Genomic DNA, 12,470 nt, shown 5'->3' with positions numbered 1-12,470 from the left:
CGCACACGCACACAGTCACATGGTTCAGTGGCTTTTGCAAGAGCTAATTGACATGAGTGTGTGTGGGTGTGATGGGTGTGGGTGTGTGGGTGGCAGTGGGATAGACAGAAAGACAGATAGAGAGAGATGGGGGTGGGGGGGGGGGTCTTTACTCAAAAAGAAGGCCATTCAATTGTCCAAAATATCCTAACTCTTTTCATGCCACTGCCTCAAACCAAATGAGATAATGAACCAACATGTCAATCATGTGTTAATCTAGTATGGGTTGTCTAGCTCTGGCTGCCATGCCTGTCAATCTCAGTTTGTATCTGCTTTCAATCACAAGTAGCCTATAGCCTAGAACAGTGTTTCTCAACTTTTCTCATTTCAAGGACCTCCAGTTTGATATGAATTAGGCCACAGACCCCATTCGATACACATTTTATCTCTGCAACCCTGCACTGCAAAATGTTCAATGTTGATTTAACTCTGACAGAGTACAATTTCAGCTACAGCCAACAACAGTTCCTATAGCCTTGTGGACCCCTTGGAACACCCTCAAGGACCCCTGGGGGTCCACGGACCCCACGTTGAGAACCACTGGCATAGAAGAACCATGTAGGGTTAAAGCCTATAAAAGGAAACCTCAACCCAGCCTAATCCACACACACACACACACACACCCATGAACATACAGGCACACCCATTCACAGCCCCACATGCACGCACACACACACACACACACACACACACACACACACACACACACACACACACACACACACACACACACACACACACACACACACACACACACACACACACACACACACACACACACACACAACCTGATTGAAGGCTGAGGGCAGTCTATCGATGTATGCGCAGCTAATGTAGCAGTTACAGCTACTTATTAGATGAATTATAGTGGACATGAAACGGGGATGGAGGTAACTAGTTCAGAGTAAGGCAAACCCCATAGCCCAGACGCACAGATTGCAGTGATTGGCTTGTTGGTTGTTGGGCAACCTCTGGTTTTAGCTATGAGTTTGAGCCTAAGCTGAGATAAATTAATTAAAACTAGATTTTATTAAGATTTTGTTGTTGATAACAGCTCAGATGAAACAAGATCAGATGAAAACATAACAAGCAGTTTCTGCCATAGGCTAGTTTAGTGAGTAGAGAAGCCACAAATAGTGTAATGTTAATTATCCAACGTGATTTCATTTAATTGTGCTGTTATATTTTGCTGTTTATGTTGACTAATTGTTACAATCCTTTGGTCTAGGGGAAATGAAGGATTGTCACATACGCGTTATTATGGATCCCACACCAGGTCTTGGCAAACCCGCTGTGATTGGTCAGTAGTCGCTGTGATTGACAGTTCTCGTTTTTGCAACTATGCCTAACCTTAACCCTAACCTCAGTAAAACTATGCCTAAACCTAAGCCTAACCCTAACCTCAGTAAGACTATGCCTGAACCTAACCTCAGTAAGACTATGCCTGAACCTAACCCTAACCCTAACCTCAGTAAGACTATGCCTGAACCTAACCCTAACCCTAACCTCAGTAAAACTATGCCTGCCAGGGAGCCAATCAGACAGGTAAGGCGGGTCTAAATCCTGGAGCGTTGGTGGGATCCATAATCAGGCGTCACATACGGGTTGGAAAGTGAAGTCTGGTTTTTATTGACCATTTATTTTCTCTTCTCGTGTTAGAATTGCATGATTTGACAATTTGACAAAGCATGAATTATTTTATGACATGATTTTCAACACTTGATTTTCAACAGGATTTTAGACATCAAGTAAAAAATACCGGTAGTACCTGGCGCAAAACAATAAATAAACAAAACAACCTAAACCTAACATTGCTTTTAAACCTCTCAACTGTCCTAATATGAAATAAAAATGACAGGAGAAATCTAATCTAATCTAAATCAAAAGTTGTCATTTACAAAAAGCTGGCGCCACAATACCATCTCCACAACAGTTAAGGTGTCTCAAGGATCTTTAGCAGTAGCAGGCCCAAACTGTCAGTCAGGCTGCTCTACTACTATTTAGTGGGTTCAAACAACTCAAAGGTGGACCCAAGCCACCACTAACTTATACATAGCTTCAGAAAGACTTGCAATCCAGCAAGCTTAATGAGGTTTCAACTGAGTGCACCTAGGGACTGGAAAATTATAGAAACATAGACACACAATATGGCAGGCGAGCAGGGGACAGCACTACTGCAAGTACAAAATCCTTAGGTGTTTGGTGTCCTTAAGTAGCCAACCCCAACCAATCACTGGAAGGGCTGATGATGGAATCCAGCACTCAGCAGATAGGCAGCACCTGGAATAACCACACCCACTCACAGACCCACTCTCTGACATACACACTCTACTGTCACACTCTTCCACAGACGCTACTGACACATGTAACACTAATAGTCAACACAAACAGCAAAACTATAACATCCATAGTCAATGACTATGTTGTCAGGGTAACCGGAACAGTGGGCACCTGCAGAACTCTGGGCACCAGTGTTTTTATTTAATTTATATATAGCCTATTTATTTATTTTATATTTTATTTTAGGCTACATTTACATTTATTTTATAAATGGGAGGCCAAATAGGCATACACAAGTGCTGCAAAGTGCTACAAAACCATAGCCAGTGGGGCATAAAAAGAAGCTGCTGAAGGGTTAATTTTGGTCTGATATTTGATGTACCAGTCCGTGCATGTTCAAATCGTAAATAGGCTACACTTTATTATATTATATTATACATTATTTCCGTCCATTTCTCAGCTTATTCTTATTTTTCTACATTTTGTTAGATGCCTATACTGGACCTAGTCAGTCGTCAGCTGTTGCCGTGACAACCAGAACCAGCGTGACCATTACCTCCGGCTATGGGATCTAGCCCAAACTACTGCGTAACAAAGGGGGAGGGAAGGACACCGTTTCTATGGCAATAAGAGTTTGTTTTCTCTCCGGTTACATGCCTAGTTCCTTGTATATCGCCCGTTAGAGCTAGTGGACAGACACAACAACAATTAAACTAAATACTTAATATTTTAAGGCAGCCTATTCTGCGTTGTGTTTCCTCCATGAGCAGGTGAGCAAAGCACTAGGCTACTAGTAACTCTAGATCAGTGGTTCACAAACTTTTTAGCTCAAGACCCAAAAGGGAAATTCGATATATCCCCAGGACCCAAACTAGTGAAAATAGCAGACGTACAAGGTCACAACATGTCGCTTCGTGCCACGTTGTGAGCTTGTACATCTGCTATTTTCACAACTTTTTAAAGTTTTTTTCTTTTTGGTGGGAAATGTATGGAATTTCTTTGATTTCTGCTATTTATTTATTCTTTTGAAAAAAATAGTTTTTTCTCATGTATGCTATAGCCTATATATATATATATAATATATAATAAATATATATATACTTTTTTTTTTTTTACACTTTTGGAAAATCTTTTGAAACAATATATAGCCTAATTGTGTATGTAAAAGGATATTTTCTCCACTATAGAGCTAGATGACGGCCTATACCTTTTACTATAAAGCTACAATACAAAGCGCTGACTGACACAATGTAGCCTATCAATGAAGCACATTTTACCAATCCTAAATACAACTGTCAGTATTGAACACCGACTTAAACGTTTATGTAGCCTACTTGGCTACTTGTTTTTGAAAATAAATAAATAAGACCGTAAACTTACTGTAACTGATCTAATTTCTCCTTATGTTGTGCTTAGGTTAGAATGTTTGGGGAGATCATCCAAGGTTTCACAGAAGCAGGTAAATGTACGTTTTTCTGAGGATTATCTAAGAACACATAGACCTACTACAGTATGTGATGATAAGAGCAGTGGTTCTCATTTTCATGTCAAGGAAGGACCCCCAAATTGATATTTGGCCATGGACCCCCATCTGAAAATAATTTGTGCCAGGTAGCCTATAAGAGAAGATTTGTCATTTGTCAACATTTTTCAAAAAAATTGCCTATCTACAAGCACAAAACGTGTCACATCAGATCACAACCCGTTGTGAGCTTGTAGATCGGCTATTTAAAAAAGAAAGTGTCATTCTATTTGATGTAATAGACGTTTTTATAATCAACTAAATTGATTTGTCTGACAATGGTGGCGTACAAAAATAGTCGATCTACAAGCCTGACAAGTCCGACCTACAATCGTTCATTAATTGTAATCAAGGTAATAATAGGGATATTGATTTGAAGTCATATCGCCTCTGACATATTTGTTGAAAATAACTTTGTTTTCTTCACACATGAATGTAGCTGACATCATCATTGATCTCTCCACACGCTGAAACCAACACACCTTATGGTAAGAGGAGAGCTCATTCAGACTTCAACAAATTTGCTTTTCTTCTCTGATGATGCATTTTCACCTTCTGGTTATTATAGTATTTCATACCAAGCTGTTGTACTATTGTATCCTAGACACTGCAGGACAAAAACCCATCACTAATAAACGGCGGTAAGGAGTCAAGCAAATCTAAATAATAACACAAAGAGAGATTGCATAATAGAATGATCATAATGATCCTTTGTCCCATAGGAGTCTTCCTGTCCGTGCACCGTCTCATTCTGTTCAGGTGGGTGATTTGGATCAGATTAAAGCTGCAATCCGGAAGTTATTTTATTGAATACAACTTTATTTTGACCAATATGTAGTAGTAGAGTATGCTAATACAATATAACTAGTACTGTACATCTGCAGTGGTTGGAGGGCTCCCTTCTCTTCCGTTGAGAAATGTAGACCCTGGTGTTGGGTAGGACACCTGCTGCACAGGTGTATGTTGACAACTATACTGCCTGAAGCTCATACTATCTTCTCTATCCAAACGAGAATGCCTTGTTGGCAGAGTGGTAGAAATGTGTTCTGTTATGTGCCTTGGTTCAAATCCTGGATAAGACATGAAAGTTTGGTTCAAACCCCGGGTAATAGACTTCTCTAGTCTTACTCTTGCCTAAATTGTATTTGTAACTTGTCTGACTGTAAGATTTTGCTCCGGTATCGCACTTAGCTTGTACCACTCAAATTGCCGATTTTTTTCTTCAGGGTTCTGTGTCTGTGACAGTTGAAGAACAGTGTGCAGGAGGTATGAACACAGTAATGCCTATTCTGTAATATTCTGAAAGTCCTTTAGGATGGTGGCTTGTCTGACATTGGGGATGTAAGGTTGTCATTGGAATCATCTCTGTGGAATTACAGAGGTTTGCAGTAGGGCTGCATATTTCCGTATAGGTTCAGAATGATCATTACGAAAATAACTGTGTGTGTGTGTGTGTGTGTGTGTGTGTGTGTGTGTGTGTGTGTGTGTGTGTGTGTGTGTGTGTGTGTGTGTGTGTGTGTGTGTGTGTGTGTGTGTGTGTGTGTGTGACATAAACTTTAACATAAACCTTATACCATTTATTGCAATATCAAATTAATGACAGGGGTGTTTCTGGACTGAGGTATTTTTCACAATGCATTCTGTCTGTCTGCCACAGAGCCTGCTGCAATAGAGGAAAACCTGAACATTACAGCAGGGTTTGTACATGAGTGTGCACATTTTGATAGGCCGCTACAGTAAGAGCAATTAATTATATAAACGCCCTATCCACCAGTCTCACAACCATAAACCTGATTGCAGGGTTGAAGAAACAGCTGCACCCATTCAAGACCTGAAAATGAAAAGCCCCCAAAAGCCACAGCGGCCATCAAACTCAACTCTGACAGGTATGGAGCAGAGAACACTTTAACCTTTATTTAACCAGGCAAGTCATTAAGAACAAATTCTTATTTACAATGGTGGCCTGGCCTGGCTTGAGGTAGGGAGGGTAGGGAACGAAATGTATAAATAAATGAACATTCAAGTTAAAAGCAAACAAATTAAAAAGATTAAAATGAAACCTCAAATTACAAACAAGCAGTGCAAACAACAAAACATTATTTTAAATTGCAGTAACAAGAAGAAGAAAATGGATAAAACATAAAAATTAACATTTAATTCCAGGAGAGAAAGTATATGCTCCCCCACCCGTTGAGCCCCTCCCCGTACCTGAGCCGTGTGAAGAGGAGGAGGAACAGAGTGAGGAAGAGGACGACGAGGATGAATACGAAGACCACAGGGCTCCTCTGGAGCTCATGGCTGAGGTGAACCAACTGACTATTAGCACTGGTTCTCAACATGAGGTCCTTGAGGGGGGTTCCAGGGGGTCCCCAGATAAATGATGGATATTTAGAAACCAAATGGACCCTTACAGGTCTTTAACTCTCAGAGTTAAATTAACACTGATGATGTTAAAGTGAATATTAGAGGACGAGAGATAGAAATTATATAAAATGGGGGCCGATGGCCTAATGCATATCAAACTGGGGGTCCTTGAAATTAAAAAGGTTTAGAATCACCTGCATTACATGATTCTGCATAGTGGGTGTGCTGGGAGAAATCAAAGCTCACATGTTCTTTCAGTTCCTCCAAGCGGTGATGGCGAGAGACTTTCAGCTGGCGAGCAAACTGTGTCAGATGAGTATGTGGTTTTGCATCAGTGTCCTGTCAGTCAATAAAACTCCACCTGTCAATGTTATGAGTAATGTCTTTTTTCTCTGCTCGTTCCAGTCCTTGTCTACGAGCCAGAGAATCCTGAGGCCAAGCAGTTCCTCCCGCTGATCCAAGAGAAGCTGTTGGAAGGTGAGCCTTTGATATTTTCATATGCATAATATGCATGTACGCATTTATGCATATACAGTACATGCTTTTGTGCATACTATATACAGTACATGCCTGGTCCTACCAGAGGTGAGTGAAGCACCACATACGTATGTATAAGTAAAGAAAATGCCACAGAAAGTCCTGCATGGCACCTTTCCATTCCTGAGATATGGCCAATTATGTTTGGACTTTAGTTACCTTGACATTTTATTAGTTATTACTTTTTGACCCAAAAGTTAAGCCAAGCCTACTCATCGTTCCCACCAATTGTTGGTGAAAATCTGTGATCTCGATTTTGATCTTTCCCTTGATTCTGACCTTGACTTTTGACCTTTTCAACCCAAAGATGTATTATTTCTTCGGGGATGTCTCCTAATCGTTTCATGAAACTCCGGCCATTTGTTCTCATGTTGTTTTGTTCACACAGACCAATTACAATACCCTGCCAGACGTGCATGCTGACAGATTCTATGGCTTCTATTCAGATGACTCCATTGATCACAAAAAGGGAGAAAAAAAATAGGGCTTAACCACTTAAGCCCTATTTTATACTTCATAATAAATCAAGTAAAGAATGTATACTGCATATTATGGAATAAAACGATAAAATAATATGTTATTATAGTTCATAAAAATCACACCTGTGTGAAGGTAGCGGCGCCTTTGATACATTTTGTCATCAATAAGTGTTTATAATGTGTTTATAGCCACGTGTCACGTGAAGCTTGACCAATCACTTTGTTGACGTGTCTGACCAATCAGAACGTAGACGCAAAAGCCAGGTATAGAGGGCTAATATCCGCTCTATACGGTGTCATGAATAGTCCCCTTGCCTGACAAATCAGAACCTTGACGGGCCTGACCAATCAGAACCTTGACGGGCCTGACCAATCAGAACCTTGACGGGCCTGACCAATCAGAACGTTGACGGACCTGACCAATCAGAACCTCGACGGGCCTGACCAATCAGAACGTTGACGGACCTGACCAATCAGAACCTCGACGGGCCTGACCAATCAGAACGTTGACGGACCTGACCAATCAGAACCTTGGCGGGCCTGACCAATCAGAACCTTGACGCAAAAGCCAGGTATAGAGGGCTAATATCCGCTCTATACCTAAAGGTATAGAGCGGCTAGCGCCGCTAAAAACAGAGTTTAAGGAATGTAACAGTGATTTTAAATTACTATACCTATTATCGCCATTAAGCGGTAGCGGTTTGTTCTCCTAAGAGGCACATTAAAGCCGGCCTGAGGGCAGTACAGTGAATTCACTCGACAGAACATGGCCAGACTGGCTAATGATTCCTTTTGCTTTCTGGGCCACCTGTTTCTCCCAAAGGGAGCACAAGCCTCTTTGCTGGGCTCCGATTATTGTAGAGCAGACTTTCTATTCACAGTAACATTTAGGCTATTGCTGTCCAACAATTCTTACCATTTGTGGTATGGTATCATTAGTATTCTGGAGGTTCAGGTAGGCCCACCTCTCCCAGAGGAGCGGGGGTTGGCCTGGGGCTGGGCGGGGCATTTCTAAATCAAAATTTATTCGGGAGAATAGCTTCAATAGCCAACCTATGTCCACTGCTTTGGAAACCAATCCTGATACCGTCCTAATATGAAGGACCACCCTAAAGTCTTTGCATTGGTTATGCAATGCAGTTATTTTGTATTGCTCTGAATTGTTTCCACTAAGTTTTATCTGACACATTGAATTTAGGGGTCACTAGACGTATGGGTAGGTCATCTGTCTAGGCAAGACTAATTCACATGCAATAGGCTCTATGCACAGCAGCCATATTGGGAATGAATTGGGCCCCTTCCTTACTTCCTTCACAGGTGTTACCAATGATAATAATTAAGGCTCTGTTCCATTTAGTGTGGCATAGTGGTTGTCTTATTTTCAAGGACCCCCATAACTCTGAGAGTGTACAAATGGAACCAAATGGACCGTAAGGGTCCATTTGGTTCCATTTGTACACTCTCAGAGTTAGATACCCACCATAAGGGGCCATTTGGGAACCAAAATGGAGTGTTTCTAGTGAGTCAACATGCACAATATCAGCACCCTGACCAGAATGGAACAGAGCCTTCATTAGTATCATTGGTAACACCTGTGAAGGAAGTAAGAAGAGGCCCAATTTCTTTCCAATATGGCTGCTGTGCATAGAGCCTATTGTGAGGGTTTTCTTTCTACTCACAGCCCATACTCCAGCTCTTTTTTGCCCAGCTGGAGATCCCATCCCTAGAAAGGAGTCTGCTCCACAGCCACACTGCTTTCTTGCAATAGGTTGTTAGCAATCACAGGGATGCAGCTTACTTGTGGCTGCCTGCCTCCCCAGATGCCTGCCTCCCCAGATCAGCACCATGGATGCTGTCCATGGTGCTGGAAGTGACACTGTAATAGTGAGCTCTCACAGCTGTCATGGAAGAAACTTGAGACTCACACATTCTTCCTTGCAGCTTGCCTACCACTCAGAGCTGTCCCCCATCTGTCGATGAAGCTACCAAATTACGTTTTTAGCCAAGCTTGATGTTAAACACAATATCCAAAGTCACTAATTGCGAGGTTACTAATTACGGCAACCCGACCCACCACTCAGTTGTGGATTCTAAACTCTGGATGGACTTATTGTTGCCACATACACACACGCCCATTTTATATTACAGGCCTATGTGTGCGTTCTCACAGTCTTGTGTGTTATATTGTATAACAATAGCTTACACAACATTGTTTCAGAGAACTAGTTGGGAACTGTTACATACTATTGCTGTACTTTATGTTATTCTGTCCATGCTACAATGATATCAATACATCTTATGAAACCATATTGAAGTCAGTTCACTGTGTGCTAACCATTGTCTTATAGAAGGAGGGATATCATGGCATGCAATGTACTTTGTAAGAAAGAAAAAAATAACAGCCTTTAGGAATGTGTTATATGGATTCATTAACCTGTTCTGTATGATGTAAAGACTGCAGACAATGAGGACGTTGCAGTTATTTGGAACAAGATAGAGAAAGCCTAATCATACAGCAGTGACGTGCCGATTTTAAAAAAATGTTCAAGCTAACAACGTGAAACGATGCGTCATGTTATTAGCTTGAAAGTTAGTTTGTGAATAAACACTATGCTGCACCTTCTCAAATGCCTTTACATTTGCATTGTGTTCCCTTTCAACAGAGCAAGAGGTGGAACAAAGTAAGGGTGATGATGACAATGACGAGGACGATGACGAGGACGATGATGATGATGATGATGATGATGATGATGACGACGACTTAGATTCACAAGATGAAGATGATTCAGAGGAATCCAGCAGTGATGACGAGTCAGCCAGGAGCTCAGGCAGCTCTTCTTCCTCCCTCTATTCTTCCTCCTCCTCATCAGAGGATGATGAAGAGCGGGTGAAGCAGGGCATCAGACATAAACTGTGTCCTCCCTCTCACATATCCCTGTAACTCAGTAACTGTTGCTGCCTAGGTCCTTTTTCTAACTCTGTCACTGACTCTGCCACACTCTTCAAATACAGACATATTATGTAGGTTTCATTGACCATGGGTCTTGGTCACTATATCTACAATACATCTATTGACCATAAATAAAGTATTTATTCATTACATGGATGCTGCCCTTGATTCCTGCAGACGTAAGAGCAAACCTGAGATCATGAAAAGTATTATTACATTATAGTTTTAAACTATCAGTTGTAGATAGATAAATTAAACAACAAACATAAGGTATTGTGGGAGCAGGGACAGCTCCGGTGCTGTTCCGAGCGGCCTGATGCTCTGACCAGCCAGGAGAGCTGTTGTGCAGTGTAGAGATAATTGTTGCTCATCTCTGGCAGCTCATTTGTAAACAACATATTCATTTTAGGCAATAAATAGGTCATGTAGTTCCTTAATCTTGATACATTTAACATCTACAGCTGCTAGTTTAAATCTTTGCTTTCAAAATGTGTTCAAAATGCAGAGCTCTCGCCTTCGATCCTGGGCACCACCAACTCAGAGTACGAGTAGCACGGTTTGGGTGCGGTAATTACTGGCGCTCCACCTCAGCAATCCATCTCCCAGGGAACTAGCTTTGTAACAGGGACAGACTCCCACGTTATCGGCTGATACCGACAACAAGCCTCTCCCGACCTACTTACTTATTATTTCAAAATTCACTACTTCCATACAGTCAGTTTCTTCACCTCGGTAGTGGACACACATGTTGACACAGTAGTGTGTTCTAATCTCACCCATTTCTTCACCAGCAATTACACATGGGAGACATCACTGAGAAGATCAAAAATACATACAGTATACAGTATAAAACAATAATGTGTCATTTGTCTGTGCTTGGAGGTGGGTGCTTGGTGCTTCACTGACAAACAAATTGCAGTCTAATTTAACCGAATTCTAACAAGAGCAATTAGAGACACAATTACAATAATACTTATAAAACAAAGTCTGGCCATAGCAACCACGACTCGCCAACTGAAATCTGGCCCCGGTGAAGTTGTTGCTCTGTGTTCTGTGATGACACATGGATTCTCTGACCAATCAGTAGTCGGCAGCATTACACGTCACCATTTTGACTTGTCTAAGCCCTGTTCAGCCTCCCTACTCCACTAGAAAGGGGGGGGGGGGGGCTCGATTGTCACGATACCTGACCATGGAAACAAAAATTCTGTGCTGATGTGTCGTGTTGAGTAGGTATACTGTCCTATTGAAACCTGGCATGGAAATAGCCTAATGAATTAACTCATCTAAATATTCATGATATTATAAACTCAAAATGTCCAGCAAAATATTTCCACAGTAGTGGGTACGTTTAGGTTTTGGGGTACCAGAATCCATTCAGTGACCAGTCATGTGTTTGCCATTATGTGTGGAAAGATGGGCATTCACAGACCAGGACCAGCCCTTACATCCCAGAGTGATGTACAGTAAGCGTGATGGCACTCGACGGGTCCAGGTTTGAGATACGAATCTGATGGGGTAGGATATCACAGGCTGAATGACAATCAGCGAATCCAGAGCCTTACAAAAGCCATGCATTGGTCAATGAGGATGTGATTCCTTTGTTTATTATTATGGATTATTACATGAATGGGATTGTGGGGGTGTGATGGGACATTAACATATCATAGATTCTGGCATAGGCCTACTAAATGAGAGCAAAGATAGAGGTACTCTAATGCTCCATTATAGGGAGTTTTGGGGAGAGAAAATAACAGAGGTTTTTCTTAAAGGATTTCAACCACACCAGGGGACATGGGGAAGGTCACGTTAAAGTTGAGTAACAACAAGGAAGTGTGGACATTAAATAATAGTGGAGCAGGTTTTAAAGTATATTCCAACTCTAAAGTGGTAGAGCATGACCTATAATTTACCATCCATAATAATAGTCAAATAGAAAGATGGCATTGGACAGTGAATTAATTCATACAATACAGGACCTAAGGACAGATATTTATCAAATGTGTCTAAATTCTGTATTAATTTGTAAACCCATAGGCAATTGTGCCAGGCTTTGATTTTGTTTATTGTTGTCAAGGTTATTTTATGCAGCCTCTATAAACTTAACACTCAGGTCTCCTCTCTCACACACACACACACACACACACACACACACACACACACACACACACACACACACACACACACACACACACACACACACACACACACACACACACACACACACACACACACCTTACACCCCTCTCTTCTCTACTTGACGTGGTTTGTGGCTGTCAGCGGCAGTCAGGGAGGCTTC

At 41.5% G+C, this 12,470-nt stretch overlaps 1 protein-coding gene across 1 annotated transcript in view; it reads left to right on the top strand.

Moving 5' to 3' along the window:
• Positions 1-5,502: 5,502 nt before the first annotated feature.
• Positions 5,503-12,470, top strand: part of LOC311045094 (uncharacterized protein) — a gene marked incomplete at its 3' end in the record, with an annotated part of 7,034 nt that continues 66 nt past the window's right edge. Inside the window, exons 1-7 of the mRNA XM_084056902.1 lie at positions 5,503-5,538; positions 5,642-5,727; positions 6,005-6,144; positions 6,464-6,521; positions 6,611-6,682; positions 9,885-10,158; positions 12,452-12,470. The exon at positions 12,452-12,470 is cut by the window's right edge and continues 66 nt beyond it. Of these exons, the coding sequence (XP_083913028.1) occupies positions 5,679-5,727; positions 6,005-6,144; positions 6,464-6,521; positions 6,611-6,682; positions 9,885-10,158; positions 12,452-12,470 (612 nt within the window). The 5' untranslated portion in view covers positions 5,503-5,538; positions 5,642-5,678. The remainder of the gene's footprint in view (positions 5,539-5,641; positions 5,728-6,004; positions 6,145-6,463; positions 6,522-6,610; positions 6,683-9,884; positions 10,159-12,451) is intronic.

Source organism: Gymnoscopelus microlampas (assembly GCF_963454915.1).
Source record: "Gymnoscopelus microlampas genome assembly, chromosome: 5".
NCBI lineage: Eukaryota > Metazoa > Chordata > Actinopteri > Myctophiformes > Myctophidae > Gymnoscopelus > Gymnoscopelus microlampas.
This window is presented reverse-complemented; position numbering and strand designations above follow the sequence as displayed.